This window comes from Clytia hemisphaerica, unplaced genomic scaffold (genome assembly GCF_902728285.1).
Source record: "Clytia hemisphaerica strain Z4C2 unplaced genomic scaffold, Clytia hemisphaerica genome assembly, whole genome shotgun sequence".
Classification (NCBI taxonomy): Eukaryota; Metazoa; Cnidaria; class Hydrozoa; order Leptothecata; family Clytiidae; genus Clytia; species Clytia hemisphaerica.
This window is the reverse complement of record NW_027104045.1, coordinates 180,694-199,856: the sequence shown is the minus strand read 5'-3', so window position 1 is coordinate 199,856 and position 19,163 is coordinate 180,694. Positions and strand designations below refer to the sequence as shown.

General features: G+C 35.0%; 2 protein-coding genes and 1 long non-coding RNA gene across 3 annotated transcripts; 1 reads left to right on the top strand and 2 right to left on the bottom strand.

Moving 5' to 3' along the window:
* Nucleotides 1-78: 78 nt before the first annotated feature.
* On the bottom strand, nucleotides 79-14,986 carry LOC136811846 (uncharacterized). The gene is made up of 3 exons (XR_010847280.1): nucleotides 14,577-14,986; nucleotides 2,566-2,669; nucleotides 79-1,616 (listed from the first exon to the last, which is right to left on the bottom strand). It is a non-coding gene; the product is annotated as an uncharacterized lncRNA (long non-coding RNA).
* LOC136811845 (probable ATP-dependent DNA helicase RecS) lies at nucleotides 6,176-8,799 on the top strand. The gene is made up of 2 exons (XM_067068475.1): nucleotides 6,176-6,800; nucleotides 7,226-8,799. Exons 1-2 carry the CDS (start codon nucleotides 6,286-6,288, stop codon nucleotides 8,322-8,324), a joined length of 1,614 nt encoding a protein of 537 aa, XP_066924576.1. The 5' UTR covers nucleotides 6,176-6,285; the 3' UTR covers nucleotides 8,325-8,799.
* LOC136811839 (uncharacterized) lies at nucleotides 10,533-12,717 on the bottom strand. Its single transcript, XM_067068467.1, has 6 exons — nucleotides 12,154-12,717; nucleotides 11,778-12,049; nucleotides 11,361-11,658; nucleotides 11,104-11,224; nucleotides 10,771-10,978; nucleotides 10,533-10,623 (listed from the first exon to the last, which is right to left on the bottom strand). The coding sequence occupies exons 1-6, from the start codon at nucleotides 12,565-12,567 to the stop codon at nucleotides 10,533-10,535; spliced, it is 1,404 nt and encodes a 467-aa protein (XP_066924568.1). The 5' UTR covers nucleotides 12,568-12,717.
* Nucleotides 14,987-19,163: the final 4,177 nt, after the last annotated feature.

Sequence of the window (19,163 nt, the reverse complement as noted above, 5' to 3'; positions counted from 1 at the left end):
AAAGACATTGTTAAGTTTCATTAGACAAAATTAAACCTTTCTTCAAAATTAACCAATACATCAATTGAGTCAGAATCGTTAAATTGTTTTTTCGAGCTATTTCTTTGCATAATTTCTTTGATATGATTACACTCTTTATACTCAATATAACCAGTAAAACCATATATCTTTTCAATATACTACCAAAGGAGCCCTGATAATTAATGAAAGAGTATGGCTTCAAAACTGAGATTATAAGATAATGATTTAGTTTTTCAAAAACTCATTGTGGAAGTTTGAAAAATGACCAAACATTGAACATTTTCATTCTAGAGGAAAAGCATGCCTAAATTAAAATTTTGTTCCCAACATAGTAGGGGGAAATTTGTCGATTTGTCGGAAAATCACTCGATTTTTTTAGTCAAAGCACTTGTTATACACTTTTGGAAAGCTAAGGGGTAGGGGAATCAACAGGAATCAAAATAACTTGGGTGCCAATTTTTTTTCCGGACACTTTCGTGCGATTTTCAGACAAAAATCTATAAAAAAATGTATAACTTGCTTTGACTAAAAAAATTGAGTGACTTCAAAAAAACGAACAAATTTCCCCCTACTAACACTAATAGACTTCAAAGTCATAAAGAAAAACTGTACCATTTTGACTATTACTAGCACTGTATTCATTTTCTAATAGAATCCCAAAGCAAAGTGTCTCTTGTAGTTTGATTTACAAAAGACAATCAAAAGCTACTAATTGCTGCTGTTTTCCTAGCAGAGTAAAAAAATTAAATTTATAAAATTAATGGTTTTTTGTTTTTCTAATGAACTCACCTAAATAGTACAACAATCCCTCCTTTATATATACAACTATAATTCTTGTAAAATTATCTTTAATGTTAAACAAGTGAAATAAACAATATTATGAACAAGTGTCATTAAAAACTGTATGCCAGAAGTCGAACTCTATAACAATAATGAAGAGGATGCAACATTACTTTTAGAAATAACGTTTCTAATCTTCCCATTTAAAAGGCTAGCTGCTGGTCGGATGAGAATAAATTGGTCGTTTGGTAAGAGCTTTAAGGCAAATTATTGACAAAACAAAAGTTCAAAAACATTTTTTACGCAAAACAAGAAATATGAACTTTAAAATCCAAAGAACAAAAATAATTTGTGATAAAAATACAGTTCCTGATTGACCAAAAAGTACACGACAATAAAGCATATTAGTACTCAAATTCAAATGATTTTCCTTGATAAATCTTCTTTAAGATTGTTGAAAAATCTTGTTTCAATGCCTTCACATCTTTGGACAAGAAGTGAAAAAGCCATTTTTCTTTTTTTATTTATGTATCAAAAAAGAATACAAGACAAAATTTATCTCAAAGCTAGTCAAAGAAAATCATAACACTTAAGAATAATTAACTCTTACCAACTTTGAGCTACTAACACGAGCTTGAGCTATGAATATCATTAAAAATAAATATCATTTAAAGTTTTATCAATATAATTTCTCAATTCATGCAGAGTTTCAGGTCTCAACTTTTCAAAGTCAATCTCAATTTCATCCTGTCCAGTATCCTTCGAAGAAGGTTCCATTGTCTGTATAATGTGAACAACGTTTCCAAGCTTAGTACCTGAATGAAAATTCAAAACAATTTAAATTATTCAAGTCTTTTATAATTTGTAAATACTCTGGAAATACACTGAGCAATTTAAGTATTTTTCCAACTATTGAAGATACTCTTGGGTGCCTGATAAACATACATGTACGTTTATTTTTTTCACGTCAAATTTCCTGTCTGTACGCACCTTATTAGTAAGGACCTGTACGTTTATTCATTTTGAAGAATTTTCCCGCCTGTACGTTTATTCCCTCCTGTACGTTTATTTATTTTGACCCAATATCGCCCGATTCATACTGGAAAAAAATTATTATTTTTTGTTCAAGTAAGACGTGTAGAAAGGCCGTTAATTACATTTGAATGTATTGTGGGAGATTTCGAATGTTACACGAGTAAATTGGAACGTTTTGCTATAAATTCGAGTTTCGACCTGGATGTTCTACTTTTGAAAAATTGGTAGATTTTTCCCTGTACATTTATTTTAGCCTGTACATTTATTTATTTTAGCTCTGATTTCTCACCTGTAAGTATTTTTCAGCCTGTACGTTTATTAATTCCAATTTTATTTCCCCCTGTACGTTTATTTTGGTCTGTACGTTTATTATGCACCCGAGAGTAGAGTTGTACGAAAAAACAAATTGTTTTTCGATAAACAACTCTTGCAAAATTTCAATGAAAAAACTATTAGCTATTATTATGACCATTATTAAACAGTTCAGATAAAGTCCCAAGCAATCTTAAGTAAAGTTTGGGTTTCCCCATGAAATTATTTTCATTGAGTTACATGGAATTATTTTCATTGAGTTACATGTTTTTAAGCCCAAATCTCGGCCTGGCTATGCTTAAAAATAAAAAAGTGCAGGGGATATGAATTCAACATTGCAGAGCTATTAAAAAGAAGATAGGTCAACATGCACAATGATAAATTATGTATAATTAATATAAAATAATAACTATTTACCTGGCAATTTGTTTATGTCAAGACTCAGTTTTCTTTTCTCTTCATATGTCATAGGCTTGATCTCTCTGTTAGAAGATTTGCTTTCTGTTGATACTGAGGCCATCCTAAATGTAAGAATATGTGCTCATTTCTCTCTTTGAAGTAAGTAAGATTTTGGAAAGAAAAAATTTAAAAAAGATAAAACTTAAAATTTATTGGTCATTTATTGAATTTAATTGATTAGATCAAATCCAGTCTGGAAATTGAAGCTTGTGCGCCGTCCGGTAGATTTGAGGTTTGATATCTGCTGCCTTCAACTTTTTCCCAGCTAAGTTGGGGCAGCTCCGGCGTAACATTTCCCTCCTTTCCAGACTGGGATCAAATGCTCAATGAATAAAGTAAGAATTAGTTTAGGAAAGTGTTTGAAGACGTTAAAAATTTTGATTCTTTTTGTAAAAATGAGCACTACCCTTATTTTGTATAATCATTTCAATTGTTTAAATTTTGCCTTCCCTTGTTCATAACTCCCCCTGATTTCAAGCTTTTTATTTAGCTAAGTTCTTTTCCTGATGTGCCTCCTTAATCTCTAGACCCAATCAACTCATCATCCTCCAATCTCGCAAACTCTCACTAATTCTACTCTTTTTTCTATTCAGCTCAACAACTAGGTCGTGAAATCAAGCCAAAACCTATTTGTATCATCACAAGCATTTTGGTGCAATTTGGAAGAATTAATTTCAAATTTGGCGAAAATTTATTTTGGCAAATGACCTTTGAATTTAAACATGGTGGAAAATTTTTTTGGTTAATTTGGCATAATTTTTAGGCAATTAGCCAAACTCACCAAAATTTCTTTCCGCCAAAACTTCTTCCCTTGGTAGGGTCGACCCTAAAAAATTTTTCGTTTCCGGTCCACCGGGTGACGAAAAAAAATGTCATGTCATGCGGGCGGCCGGGATAATTTTTTTTTTGGTCCTTTCTAATTAAAAAAATTAGGAAGAAAAAAATTCATCTCTCTGGCTGTTACTGTAGTTTTAAAGAAAGTATATTGCCACACATTCTGTCCCCTTTTTTTCTCTTTCACTGAAAGAAATGTGTTGTTATTAATTACAAAAAGCTGAGTGTTGAATGAGTTTATCAGTTGTGTTTACTTTGTGATCTTTTTTTCTAAGAATCAACAAACCTTTCATTCTAATATTTAATATGCATAACATTATTATTTGATCTTTAACGTTGAAAGCCTCTAATATTTTCCTTTTCAACGTTCAAAAGCCTCCTAGACCTGCCTAGACAAACAAATATTTTCTTCACTCATTTAAATATGCATAACACTATTTATTTGATCTTTAATATCCAGAAAGCATGCTAAACAAACAAACCTTTTTGAAGAGTGTAAGTGTTATAAAGCAACGATGTAACAGCCCAGCTGGCACACAACATTGTTTCAACGTCCATCTAACATTCATAACGTCTTTTTAACGTTATATAAACGTCGAAACAACGTTGTGTGCCAGCTGGGAGTTTAAATGAGTAAAGGTTTTTAAGAAGAAAGTTTCCTCTGTTATCTATTTGGTTCTTATGAAAAAAAATGCGGCCGGGTGACGACGAAAAAGATTTTCACCCGGCCGGTGAACCGGAAACTTTTTTTTTTTAGGGTCGGCCTAGTGCAAAACAGTTTAGCCCTAACTCTTCATATAAAAATTACAGGAAACACAAATTTGGACACTTTGTACCCAATGCCGCACATAAGCACTTTAAAGTCAGCTTTAAAGTCCTGCAGTAATGGGACAAAAAATCAGTTTTTTGAAGTTTGCAAAAAGTATGAAAAATGGCTGCTTGAATATAAATGACATCAAAAGTCAACAAGCAACATGCTGAATGGACCTACCTAACGATGAAAGTTAGATAGCAAAAAAGAGAAAAATGAAAACAATCAGTCAGAAGATAATATACTGTTTAGCGAAAATGCAAATACATTAAATTTCATCATTGATTGTTGACGGGGGAGAGGGAAGGGGAGTAGGGAAATAGAAATGAAAGTTCCGGTTGCAAAGATCAGTTTTATTGACAATTGAATCATGTTTGATGGAGGGCATTGTTATCAATAATATTTTTGTGTGAAAAAACAAAAATGTAAGGAAAAGGTCCAATAAAAATCTGCAAAAACGGCCATTTTCGGCATATTTCCGGTATTATCGGCCGAAACAAAAATTTTCTCAGAAAGCGGACTCAACTATGTTTTGGGCATTGCTCATACGCATCTTTGAGCAAAAAATCAGAAAAAACTAAGAATGAAAATTCGAGAAAATGTCAAAAAAACCTTTTTTCCGGCATATTTCTGGCATTTTCGGCCGGAAAAAAATGTTTTTGAAAATCAGGGTCCGTCACATTTTAGGTATTGTCATTTTGCATCAGTGTGCAAAATTTCATAAAAAAATATAAAGTACAGCTCAAGAATTTCAAGAAATACTGTCTTTCCGGTGAAAATAGGTTGTTCCGGCGATTTTTAAATAGTTCCGGCCGGCTTCAAAAATCAATTTTATTGAAAATTGAAACATGATGCTTGATGGTGGGCATTGCTATTAATAGTGTTTTTGAATGAAAAAACAACCAATTATAAGGAAAAAGTCCAATGAAAATCCATAAAAATGGCTATTTCTGGCATATATCTGGCATTTTCCGCCGGAAAAAAATTTTTCTCAAAAATTGGACTCAGCCATGTTTTGGGCATTGTTAATACGCATCTTTGAGCAAAAAATCAGAAAAAACTAATGATAAAATTTTGAGAAAATGCCAAAAATCCAGTTTTTCTGGGATATTTCTGGCATTTTCGGCCGGAAAATGCCAAAAATCAGAAAAAACTAATGAGCCAATCCTGAGAAAAGCTGGTAACAGATGGACGAACGAACAAACAAACGGACGGACATCGGTTAATTTATAGGAACTCCGAGGTAGGTCCAAAAAGGTCTATCTAATATGTGAATAGAGCAGTAATTTTTCCTTTTTTTTACAAAAGTTCTAAAAATGAAAACAAGCAACATGCTGAATGGACCTACCTGATGATGAAAGTTAGTTAGCATTGATAGCAATGCGAAAAGAAAAATGAACAAAATCAGTCAGAAAATATAGCATTTAGCAAAAATACACAACACAATAAATTCATCATTGATTGTTGATGGGGGGGAGAAGGGTTGTAGGGAAAAAATTAGACCGGAATCCCGTCTATCGCTTCACTGCGGAAATCTCGAAAAAACTCGAATTCCTTGTTCACCAGATAGACGGGTCTATTTGAATGTTCAAGAAGGTGAACATAGAATGCGCGGTCGTGTTTACTATTTAAGAAAAAGTTGCTTTCCGCAATTTTAGTTTTAGTGAGTGTAACCATTGAACCGCGAATATTAATTTTGAATAATTTTGAATCTCATAATGGCGCACTTTTTATAAACATAAACAAGGCTGGGAAAGTTGGTTGTGGTAATCTTAGAAAACTATTTTCAATTTTTTGGCAAATAATATTTTGTTTTTTTACTTCTTCTTTAGCAAATATTAATAATATGAATAGTAACAAATTTATAATCTCTCACAACGGCAGACTGGATTTCACTTCATACTCTTGGTTTTACTTTTGATACACAAAAAACCTGTTATTTAAAAAAAACATTAGACACGAAACAAACTGTTATTTTTATAACAACATACACAAAACAAACTGTTATTTTTATAACAACATCACATTAGAAAATGGCTGCTGCACAAGTTGATGCTTTTAAGTCACAAATGACTGAACAATCTTCTCTAGAAAAAATTGCAACTGATGCAATTAAGAAAGTTGATTCAAATTTCTCGTTGAAGAGAAAGCAGATGGACTGCATCGAAAATGTTGTTGCTGGTAAAGATACTCTTGCTATCCTTCCTACCGCATATGGAAAAAGTATGATTTATCAGCTACTTCCTTCAATCTTCCGGGCCCTTCCCAACAGTTCGAAGCACCCAATTGTTCTTGTGGTTTCGCCTTTACAAAATCTGATACGGAATCAAATTGCTGAAGCTGAAGAACTTGGTTCATATCTCAACATCAAGGCATGCAGCCTTGACAAATGTTCAGACGTTGAAACACTTAAAATGAATGGGTACAACATCTTATTTGGAATTCCTGAAAAATGGCTTTTGTCCTCAGTGAAAGATTTTCTCACCACGTCATTTCTTCGAAAGAACGTTGTTTGTGTTGTTGTTGATGAGGCCCATAAAATTTCGTGGTAAGTAATTTTTATTTCTATGAAAATGCCTAAACCAAGGCCTTTTTATTTGCTAGCAAATTGAAACAAAAAAATCTTTGATCCTGCATATATGTTCCATGTATTTTTTAAATCAAAATTTCAATTTGTGACATTCCCAGGCTCGATCATGATATATATATATGTGTAATAAACACATTTTTTTAATAAGCATAACACTAAATAAGCATATTCAGGCTCAAATATTAGAAAAAACTTAAACATATGCTAAGCCTCAGTCTAAGATTTGAAGGCATTTTTAATCTCCCAAATTACAAAAAACTTGCAAAATGTATGTCATAAGCATAGCATAAGCATGAGGCTCAAAAAATTCGTTTTGCTAAGCATAGAGGCTCACCAAAATTTACCCTTACTGTATTGAGAAGTTTTTTACTCTTTTTTTTCAGGGGTGTTCCTGCTTCATCTTCTACAGAAAGCGTATTCAGAGAAGCCTTTTCTCGCATCGGAGAGATTCGATCATTTTGTTCAGAGAAAGTTCCCGTTCTGGCCCTTAGTGCAACAATTGAAATGGACTTCACTGAAATTTTGCGTGGTGCATGCAGTCTGTCTAAATATGTAAGGTATATTCATTCTTCTCCTGATAGAAAGAATATTAGACTATCAATCGTAGATGCTGGGAGCAAATCAATATCGTGCTTTAATTGGCTGCTCAACATTATCAGTCAAAACAGTGAAAGCACTCCAAAAGTGTTGATATATTGTCGATCTCAGAAACTGGTTTCTTGGTTATTTGGGCAGTTTCTATCCAAACTTGGATTAGGAATCTACAAAAATCGGGAAAAGCATTATGATAATTTTCTTGTTGGCATGTTTCATGCAGACACATCACCACACAACAAAGAGAAGTACCTTGCTTCGCTTACTTCTGTAGATGATACATTACCTCGTGTCATAATTGCAACAAGCACAATCGGGTGTGGTATCAATGCAAAAAGATTAAAGTATGTTTGTCATTTTGGGCCTGCTTTTTCACTTGTTGATTACTGCCAGCAGATTGGGCGGGCAGGACGGAATGATGAATCGGATTGTCATGCCATATTATACACATACAAAGGTTGTGACAAGGACATCAACCCAAAAATGAAAAATTACACCAAATTAACCACCTGTTTACGCACTGCATTGTTTTCACCATTCAACGAAAATAGCAGCCCTATTGTTTCGCTAGCTCCAGCCTATTCATGTTGCTCAGTCTGTCATCAATCTTCCGATCATCCCAATAATCATGATTTTGAAAAGGAATGCGTGTTTGGTACTGCCCATGTTATTGAACCAGTTCGAAATGCTACACTGGAGGATAAAAGTGCTATTGAAGCTTTGTTATTGGAATACCATCATAATTATTTTCAAAGTGACCCCCATATAAACTTACCTTCTTCTTCGATAACTGGCTTAACTAGACCAGTGATCACTGATATATTAGAGAATATCAACTACGTACGTAACATCACCAGACTACTTGATGGATCACATGACTATAGTTGATGAACACATTGCGATAATGATTTACTCAATAATATCAGACTATTTCGTTTCTTGTCCTGAAAAGGAAGCTGTAAAGGAACCTGAAACAGATCAAAACAGTGTCAACGAGGAGGAAAAATATGTTTTTTCTGATTTTGAAAACCTATCTGATATTGATATAGATTTTGAGCTTGAACATTGAAGGAACATTGTTATATTTTATGAATATACTCATTTCTAATTTTTCTTTTCAAGATCAAACAACAAAAGCATTGAGTTACAAAAAAAATGCTATGAAATTTAAGAATATAACAGTTTGAAGTCTTCCTTTTTTGATTTTGCCCACTGAAGAAGTTTGTCAATATCTAGCTTTGAAAGTGTGTCACTGTTGAAATCAGGGAACGATTCATAACTGTGACTTTTCTCATTGCTTTCGGCAAAGATATTCTGCTTCATGAATTGAGCAACGAGATTTTGAACATCTTTAAGAGTCTTTGCTTTGTTTTTGATGATGAAATTTTGTTGTTTGATTTTTGACTCGTTTTCAAATTTTTCCACGATGCTTTTAAGATTTTTCAATGACTTTGATACTCTTTCAGCATTTTCTCTGTTGACATTGCCACGGAGGTCACGAAGTAGCTCCTTTAAATAATTGTTCAAGTGTTCCATGTGTAAATCCATACTAATATTGTACCCCTTCATTCCATGTTTGTTGATGAAACGTTCCCAAATAAGGCTCAGAGCAGCAGATGGCTCCATCTTAATACGAAAGAATGATTTTAAAACTGTGTAGGCATATTTACTTCTTCCATAACACTTGAAATAAAGGACTGCAACTCGATAATGCTCAAACAGCCTTTCTCCATCCCCCTCTTTGATTGCATCATTTATTGACCTCAACAACAAATTGTAAGTAAACAATGCTTTCTGATAACTCAATTTGTGATTGATAGTTTCCTTCTCTTCCTCCTCAGTAGGTTCGTTAGTTGACTCCATAGCATTTCTAGAAATTGAAGAAATTATTTCTATATATTTTTTTCAAATATTATTGTATTTGAGTGATATTTTCTGCTAACCATTTTCTGTTAATCAGATTCTATTGTAACTTTTTTATTTTAGCACATTTTCGATAGAGCTTCAAAGATTATTTATACTAAACTTTAGACAGGATATCTATTTTTATTACCTGTCATTTGGTGCTTAGCAACTTTCGTGGCTGCTCGCCCGTTTTTGTCTTGTACGGTTTTGTTTGGTTGTGTTTTTCGCATTTCGAACAAAAGTACAGTTTCATCTTGAATGGATTATCCTCGACTTTAGCATTTTCTTTGATCTCAACATTATACATCACTGTGAATCTGAAAATACAAAAATAAATCTTGGTAAAAAAGGGTTAAACTTGTAGAATATAAACCAACTTTGTTTACTATTACTTCACGCTGTAATAATATAGTCTTTATGCTAAAGTGCTGACCTTCTGAAAATTTCTTCCACATTCTTTTGTAGCCAAGCATATCTTGCATCGTTACCACCATTTTTGACATCGCCAGGAATAGGATCATCTGTAAGGTGAAAAAAAATTAATCATTAAAATTTTCAAAAGATAAGAGAATTCTTCAGAAAACTTATAAATTTCATCATTGGTATGAAAACTGAATTAAATAAAATCCTTTGAACAACTTTCAACTTACCCTCGATTTTTTGCATATTAAAATGAGTCATCGTTGCAGCTACAATTAATGCATCTGTTTCGACATCGCTAAACTCTTTGAATGCGTTGAAATCGTCTTTAGCTCCTTTTTTGGCATTTGTTGAATTCGTTACATTCATCGACCATTCGGTGGTACCATGTTGGGCCCCTGATTCTCTTTGGCGAAATATTGTTTCCTTAACCTGATGGAAGTAAACGATTATTTTTTTTATGTCATTGGTATTTTTGATTCATTTTGATATTATAAAAATTATCATAGAAGGTTTAGTTATTATCAATATATAAGGCACACCTAAATATTGTTTGTTTTTCAGTCTTACCTCGTATAGGGTTCGCTTCAAATGCCAGTCTTCATAAGCTGGTTTCAACCCTTGCAGCATCTCAATAATCGTTTCGACAATCGACAAAGCCTTGTTGAGCGTTAATGATCCTCTCTCTCTGTAAGCTGGTCTCCTCCGAACAATAGTGATTCGATGATTAGTCCCGCTTATTTCCATCATCTTCGTCAGTGTCAACGTCCATCATTGGAACATATTTGTCTTGAATTTCCCGTATAATTTGAATAATTTCGGTTGTAGAGTTTTCAGCGTGAAACGAAAGTCCAAGAGGTACCTGAATAATAAATGTTTATCTTTTTTAATTAAACTTTGTGACGGTATTTACCATAGTATAAAAGATTTCTACATAGATGTCACGACTCATATCCTCCTCGTCAATTTATGTTTTTAAGTAAGGTATGTAAGATTTTAGGGCTTATACCAATACTTACAACGCGAGATTTTCTGACATTTCTTTGAAAATGCGTGAGGTATATGCCAGCAGACGTTTTTCCGTAGAAACTTGAATGCAGGGATGAAGTTAACAATGCTTCGGGCTATCAGGATCTTGTAGGTGCTTGAAAGCACTTCTTGCGTTTTCAATCCAGGGAATATAGGCATATTGCGATACTCTTGTAGTGTTCGATTGGCTAAATGTAAAAAGCGAAATTAAAGTGAAGTTTTTATCCCATTAAATTAGTCCTTTCTTATTGATCATCAATTCTGAAGAAAACAAAAATTTTTTGATGCAGATTTCGAAAATAATAGTCGTTACCTTTAGAGGGATGAACCCTGTGTAATATAGCCATGTAGTGAAACCAATGGATGCTTTCATTACGTCTGTTCTTTCCTTGGTGTCTTGCCCTTTTCTCAAAGTCCAAGTTGTCTCCAACAATCTAAAAGAAAATTGAGTGTTTCGGTTTTAGCAGAAACCAATCAACGTATTGTTTTAAATTTATCATTAGAACTAGAACAATTTTCACCGTAGCTTTGACTGGGATATTTATGATGGTATAAAAAGTAATTAAAAACCTTAAATAGTGCAGCAGCCGGATTTGTCAATCTCCGTAGCTGTTTTGCCTCCTCGAACGTTGCGTCATTATCTTTCTTTAATGCCAAAATTGCCTTGTAGTCATCTTCGATCTCCTTTTTCCAACCAAGGACTTCAGAATCGAAATTTTCCCCCATATCTCCGTTACGCTCCAAAGCAGTATTGTAACAATTAGAAAGACCCATTTTGTTGAACCACCCAAAAGAACGTTTGCTAGCACCCGCCGATACTAACATTTGGTCATTTCTCGAAGCAACAACGTTTGAATTCTTGGGATACCTTAAAAGAAAATTTGAATAAACTTCTAGCGATGCCCAAGGTCAGATATCAAGGTCAGTCGAACCCAGGCACAGATATAATACAATCAATTCTTTACGTATTAATATTTTATTACTAACCGTGATTTGAAAATGGCGCCGTAGCATAAAGTTCTGATTGCATGGTCAACTGAGGATTCTCCGTCTGGTTTTCGATCTTTTCCACCCATCGCACCTTTCAAAGCACTAGATAGAACCGGACATAGGGCATCGACTGCTTTGCAAGATTCTGCATCGCTAAAATTGACAATACTTTCGACGGTGGGTGCCTCCAGCTCTTTTACAGCGTTGGGAAATTCCGTAAAGCATGCGTGCGAGATATCGTCTAAGTCAGCTAGATCAATAACTTCCATCTGAAATTATAGAATGTCTAGAGTTTGATCTAGGACCAAAAAGTTAAGGTAAGGTAAGTAATGGGCTATAATGCATAAAAATATAGAAATGGTTAAAAACTCACCTTCTCATTACAATCATTAGCGATCTTGATTTTTTTCGCGCCAGCAATCTGCTGTTCATTCTCTTCATCCACCTCTGGGAGTTTCCTTTTCAGTCCGAGTCCGACCCATTTTTCTGTTATTTTCTTCGCCTCTTCAATCTTTTTCAAATTTGATACGCATGATCGGCAAATCGACTCCGACAAGTCAGGATCCTCTTCAACAATCAAATTCACAGCTCTTAGTCTGTCTCTCAGTGTAGCGTTGTCTTTCTCTTTTTTCTTTTTGGATTTTTTCGTGGCGAATAAATTAAACCGGCACTCTTTAGATTCCGCGTTGTAAACTTTGTACTCTTCAGAACACAGTCTGCAGTATTCTTTCGACGTACTAGGTCGTTCTATATAATTAAACTGATTATCATTTGAATTGGAAGCCATTACGTGACCGCAGTCTCATATAACTCACGTGCGTTGTTTTTGTTGTGGTTTTGAGATCGAAAGTGATAATTCAAAGGATATGCGCGCGAAAATGATGTAATTAATTGTTTCAGCATTTACGATTTATTTTAACTTTTCGGAGTGCAATTTTTGAATCGATGGAATTTTCAAAGGATAATTTTTTTAATAAGGTTGTAAAATAAATATAATGATTAGAAAGCAACATAGAAACTGTAGGTTTAGGTCTAGATAAGGGCATTTTTTTCCAAAACAAACTAGACGTTCCTTCAACAATGTCTCTATTTGCTTTTTCACGTCTCGTCTCAACTTTTGGCCATTGCTTGTATTAGCATAACCTTGTTCAAACTTGATAGTGCTAATATATATAGATTATATCTTTAGTGAAAAAGGCCTAGGGTATGTAAACATAAGTTTCGAAAATTGAAATTGGAACACAAGAAAAATGGCTGCCGGGAGAAGCAGAAGTGGTGCTGTTTGCTTGAAAATGACTTGGATTTTTGTATTTTGTTGGCTGTTATGTACTATCAGACCTCCGGCATATGTATTAACAGTTTATATACAATGTTTTCTTCATTGATTTCGCTATTACAGAATGTTTTTTTGCTTTATTCTTTCAATAATAGGGTATAGAATCTAATCTGTAAAAAAAGAGAGTTTTTTTTCAGTGTTTAAATTTACAGCTTTTTCTTTTTGAGTTTTCACTCAATGTTTGTTATGAAGTTTAGCCATCTTGAATCTGCCATTATAATTATGCGAATTATTACAAATTATCCCCTAATTAATTTGTTAAAATCAGTGAGGTGTAAAATGAAAGTGACAGTTGAAAAATTTGAAATGTTCAAATGGACCTGGCTAATCATTTTCTCTTTTGGATGTTGTAGGAAAAAAGAAAAAGGTTAGACAGTGTTTCCTGGCTAGGAAAAAATAAATATGATGAAATCTCGAGAAAATGCCAAAAAAACAGTTTTTCCGGAATGAATTTTTTCGAAAATCGGGCTCCGTCACAATTTAGGTATTGACATTTTGCATCAGTGTGCAAAATTTCATGAAAAAATATAAAGTACAGCTCAAGAAATTCAAGAAATACCGTTTTTCCGGCGAAAATCGGCTGTTCCGGCGATTTTTAGAAAGTTCCGGCTTCAAAAATCAATTTTATTGAAAATTGAAACATGCTTGATGGTGGGCATTGCTATTAATAATCTTTTTGAATGAAAAAAACAACCAATTATATGGATAAGTCCAATGAAAATCCAGAAAAACGGCGATTTCCGGCATATTTCCGGCATTTTCGGCCGGAAAAAATTTTTTCTCAAAAATCGGTCTAGGCCATGTTTTGGGCATTGTTAATACGCATCTTTGAGCAAAAAATCAGAAAAAACTAATGATGAAATCTCGAGAAAATGCCGAAAAACCAGTTTTTCCGGCATATTTCCGCCATTTTCGGCCGGAAAATTTTTTTTTTTGAAAATCGGGCTCCGTCACATTTTGGGCATTGCCATTTTGCATCATTGTGCAAAAAATTAGAAAAAACTAATGAGCCAATCCCGAGAAAAGCTGGCAACAGACGAACGAACGAACGGACGGACGGACGAACGAACGAACGAACGGACAAGGGTTAATTTAAAGGACTACCTTAGGTAGGTCCAATAAAGGGATATTGAAAATTGAATACAAAATGCATGCGGACAAATTGATGTTTTTAAGTGCATACTTCATAGTTTTCATGTTTATTAAATGCTGTTTTGGAGCTTCAGAACTAGCCTGCAAAACGTCCTGACTGCCCAACTATAAATCTTTAAAGAATATCTAACCCCAGCAGCAAAAACACCCAAAAGGAGAAAACAAAATCCATGATGATTTCGCTGGTTTGCAATAATTCCCTTAAATTTCATCTGCTAACAAACACAGGTAACACAAATAAGTAATATTTTCAGCTGTCAGTGAAAATAAAAGTGATGAAGATGTAAAAAAAGGAAAAGAAAATATACCTTATTTTTTGGAGCAATCAAAATCGTCGCTTCACTGGCCAGAAACAGCGAATGGAGAGGAGAGAAAACAGAGTAAGGAAAGAATTGATAGACAGCAGAGCAGTAGTAGTTTGGCTATAATGTCAGCATGCTTGATAATCTACCTGTCTACCTTACTTGACAAAGAAATATCCCACCAGTGCTAAACCTTGCCACCACCATGTGCTTTAAAAAATTATCTCCCGCGCACATATTTTTCAAAATAACTATTGATATAAATTAGTCTTTGACATGCGCAATAGTCATGCTATAATTATGTGGGAAATTATGTGGGAAAATCGCTCTTAGTGCTGCGCATAATCGAAAAGGGCACCTCTCGAAAATGGTAGATTCAAAAGCAATGACTGAGCGGACCAGACTGAAATGAGGTAAAAAAAATACCATGATTTTCTTATACTGTCTTATTCACATCTGAAAGGTTAAGGGTATTTTTTTAAATCAAACAGTACATGGATATTGACAAACTTTTTGAGTGCTTCCAAAACTTTCCAAACTTTTACTATAGTTGCGCTAGCATCTTGAACCAAACCTGTGTTAGCAACTCCAGAAGATTTTTCAAGTTTTAATTTTTTTTTCAAAATCTATCCTATCTTGTAGAGCTTTAAAAAAGAAAGAAAATGAGGGGTCATAGGCCTCCAGAGGATTAGTGGTTGTAAAGATATTCAAATTTTAGTGTCAAAAATCGAATTTTTTCATTTTTTTTTTTTTTTTTTTTTTTATTTGACGTCAATTGAGAGCAGTCACAATCTAACAGCGATAGTCAAATTCAACAAATTTGCATTTTTCTAAGAAAATCATGGAAAATCGCTACTAAAACCAACTTAAACCAGCCAACATCCAACCATCGAAAACTGCATTCTCATTAAAACATCTACAATGACGTCCACAAGACAAAAGATAACTCCAAATCCTCTTTGCACCACCGCCTCATGTGTAGACGATCGTAATCAAGACAGTTTGGCATGTTCAAAGTGCAACAGACTAGTACATTTTCTTTGTACTAGATTACCACCATATATGCTACAATGCTTTAAAGATGACAGAAGAACCAGCTGTAAATACGTCTGTCCAAACTGCGTTACAGTTTCTAAAGACCTTTCGAATCTCGTTACCTCTGCTGCAACACAACCGTCACTAAAAACCGCCGCAGAATTAGCGAAACTCAAAGAAACTATCAAAGAAAACGAAAAAACGATCAAGAAACTGAAAACAACAGAACAACATCGTCTTGAAATTGTCGAATCTCAGAAACAAGAGCTTACAGAGTTAAAAACTAAACTCTCTAATGATCCAGCCTTGCACACCGTAGAATACGTCGAAAACAAACTAGAAAAGAAGCTAGAAGATTTCCGGACGGAAATTCTGTCAACTCTTAAAGAAGAGTGTAAAAGATCATACGCTGCTGCTGTTGTCTCTACCAATTGTGAGACCACCACTCCGAACAATGATATCAAGACTGTTATCAAAGAAGTCCGTGATGAGGAGGCAGCGGAAGAAAGAGATCAAATCAGACGGTCAAAAAACTTGATTATCCACGGCGTTGAAGAGACAACAACAAATGATGCTCCTAAGAAAGATGAGACATGGGTAACATCACTCATTGAAAAGCTCCATGTCAAAGTAGTTATAAAACGTATCTCAAGAATTGGCAAATCAACTGATGGGAAAAAGCGCCCACTCATTGTTACTCTAAACAGTGAGGAGGAAAAGGATAGTGTGTTTGGAAATCTTCCAGCATTGAAAGGGATAGAGATGTACAAGGGTGTGAGCGTTTGCAAGGATCTAACTTCAGACCAAAGAAAGAAGTATAAAGAAAAGGCAACTGACGCAAAAACGAAGAACCAGACTGAAAAAGATGGAATTTGGAGAGTAATAGGTTCCGCAAAAAACGGGTTCCGCCTCAAGAAGATAATGGCCAACAATCGCCAAAATTAACTAAGAAACCATTGACAAATAAAGTAGAAAATAAGAAGCAAAAACAAAAACAAACACGACAAAAATTAAACATTATGTATACAAACGCAGACCAGCTTACGAAAAAGAAGAAACGAGAACTAGACCAGCTAGTTTTAAATGAAAAGCCCCATATTATAGCAATATGCGAAGTAAAACCAAAAAAATGGAAAAAAGAGCGCTTGATTCAGGACTATATCGTCAAAGATTACTCTGAGCCTTATGAAACGAATTCCTTGAATAAAGTCGGTCGTGGAATTGTCATCCTTATACACAAGTCAATAAAAAACCTTGTTCTTGAAGTGAGACCTACCCATGATTTTCAAGAAGTATGCATGCTAGAGATCAAGTTAGAAGGATCAAACTGTTTACTCTTTGCATGTATGTATAGGAGTCCTACTAATACGAACACATCAGCCAGGAATAACATTACATTGAACCTTCTCTTAAAGGAAATTGCGTTCAACAACAAATATACTCACAAATGTATCGTCGGTGATTTCAACTACAAAGACATCAACTGGAAAAACTGGTCCACTCCTCACGACGAAACAAAGGAAGATGAAAAATTCCTGGACGCTCTAAGAGACGCCTTTTTCTACCAACACGTTGATGAACCCACCCGAGCTAGAGGGACGGACACACCTTCCCTTATCGATCTAATCCTGACAAACGAAGAACACCAAGTCAATAATCTAACCTATCTAGCCCCCCTTGACAAAAGCGATCATAGTGTTCTCTCATTCACATTTGAATGTTATTTTGAAACCGAGCCTGTAGGTGCGAAATACAATTACAATAAAGCAGACTACGAAGCGATGAAAGGAGATCTTGAAAATTCTGAATGGGTTAGCAAATGGATAAGGTCGATTGGCACATCAACAGAACAGAGAAGTAGAGCTGAATATGTGACAACAAGAAACCTTGTAAGTAGAAAAATAGCACAGACAAGAAGGAGGCTAGAAGAACAAATCTGTGATCAAGCGAAGAAAAGTCCAAAGAAATTCTGGAAACATATTCGCAGCTCCATGAAAACAAAACCGGGAATTTCTCCTCTCCTTCTTGACCCGAAGGATAACTCATCACTCTGTTATAGGGATGAAGATAAAGCAGACGTACTACAGGATCAATTTTGTAGTGTTTTTACACAAGAGCCTGCTGGACCACTACCAGAGTTTGCATCACGTACAGACTCATGTGTAACTTTCGATCTCACCATTGAAATGGTCCGAAAAGAACTGAAAGGCTTGAACCCTAACAAGTCACTGGGACCAGATGAGATACATCCTGCTATGTTGAAGGCGTTAGCTTTCTATATTGCTGTCCCCCTATACATTGTTATGTCCAAATCCTTCGCAGAAAGTACACTACCGGATGATTGGAAAATTGCGCACGTATCCCCGATCTATAAGAAAGGAAAAAAGAACTTGGCAGAAAATTACAGGCCAGTTAGCTTGACTTCTATTGCTTGTAGATTGATGGAAAGAATTGTTAAAGATCAAATAATGAAGTTCCTAGTTGACAAAAAGTTACTTTCTGACAAGCAACACGGATTCTTGGGGAAAAGATCAACAGTCACACAATTATTGAGTTACCTTGATAAATGTTCAGACTCAATATCAGAAAGTAAAGTGGTAGATGTTATCTATTTCGACTTTGCCAAGGCCTTCGATACAGTTCCACACCGCAGATTACTCAATAAACTCGACGCATACGGTATCAAAGGATTCACGTTAGACTGGATCAAATCCTTTCTGTCGGATCGATATCAGTATGTCAAGGTAAATGGTAAACTATCCAAGGAAGGTAAAGTACTCAGCGGTGTCCCACAGGGAAGTGTTCTTGGTCCATTACTTTTTGTGTTATATATCAACGATCTACCTGAGGTTACAAGCTCTGATATGTACCTCTTTGCAGACGACACTAAGCTTGTTGAGGAGATAAATAGTGCTGAAGATGCCATTCGCTTGCAACATGATATCGATGCAATGGAAAGATGGTCAAAGGACTGGCTACTCAGATTCCACCCAGATAAATGCCACGTGCTAACACTAGGAAAATTTTGGAACATCAAACATGCCCATCCATACAACATAGACGGGTTAATCCTGGAGCATGTGGATCAAGAAAAAGATCTCGGAGTGATTATCGTTGGGGAACTGAATTTTGAAGAACACATCTTTGGTAAAATCAAGAAAGCTAACTCAATCGTTGGTCTGATCAGCAGAAGTTTTGACTTTCTTTCACCAGAAATGCTCCGCACTCTTTTTATAGCATTCGTCCGACCTCATCTTGAGTACGCTCAAGCCGTTTGGTCTCCACGACTCATCAAACACATCGATGCCATCGAGAGTGTTCAGCGAAGGGCCACGAGACTGGTTAGCGGGTACAAGAACAAATCTTACGAATACCGTCTCCGTAAGATTAACCTTCCGACACTGAAAATCAGACGTAAAATTGGCGATATGGTTGAAGTATATAAACATCTTCACGTTTATGATAAATCATCGGCCTGTCAAAAGTTTGTCCTTCGCGAACGCCCGAAACGTCAGCACGATTACGAACTACAAAGAAACTTTGCAAATGATGGTGTCA

What these genes read in the sequence shown, in the direction of transcription:
- LOC136811839 (XM_067068467.1), bottom strand. Translation starts at nt 12,567, where the DNA reads ATGGCTTCCAATTCAAATGATAATCAGTTTAATTATATAGAACGACCT. An exon ending in CTAATGATTGTAATGAGAAG is followed by an intron (nt 12,050 to 12,153) that starts GTGAGTTTTTAA and finishes CTATAATTTCAG; the next exon opens with ATGGAAGTTATTGATCTAGC. An exon ending in CGGCTGCTGCACTATTTAAG is followed by an intron (nt 11,225 to 11,360) that starts GTTTTTAATTAC and finishes ATTTTCTTTTAG; the next exon opens with ATTGTTGGAGACAACTTGGA.
- LOC136811845 (XM_067068475.1), top strand. Translation starts at nt 6,286, where the DNA reads ATGGCTGCTGCACAAGTTGATGCTTTTAAGTCACAAATGACTGAACAA. An exon ending in GAGGCCCATAAAATTTCGTG is followed by an intron (nt 6,801 to 7,225) that starts GTAAGTAATTTT and finishes CTTTTTTTTCAG; the next exon opens with GGGTGTTCCTGCTTCATCTT.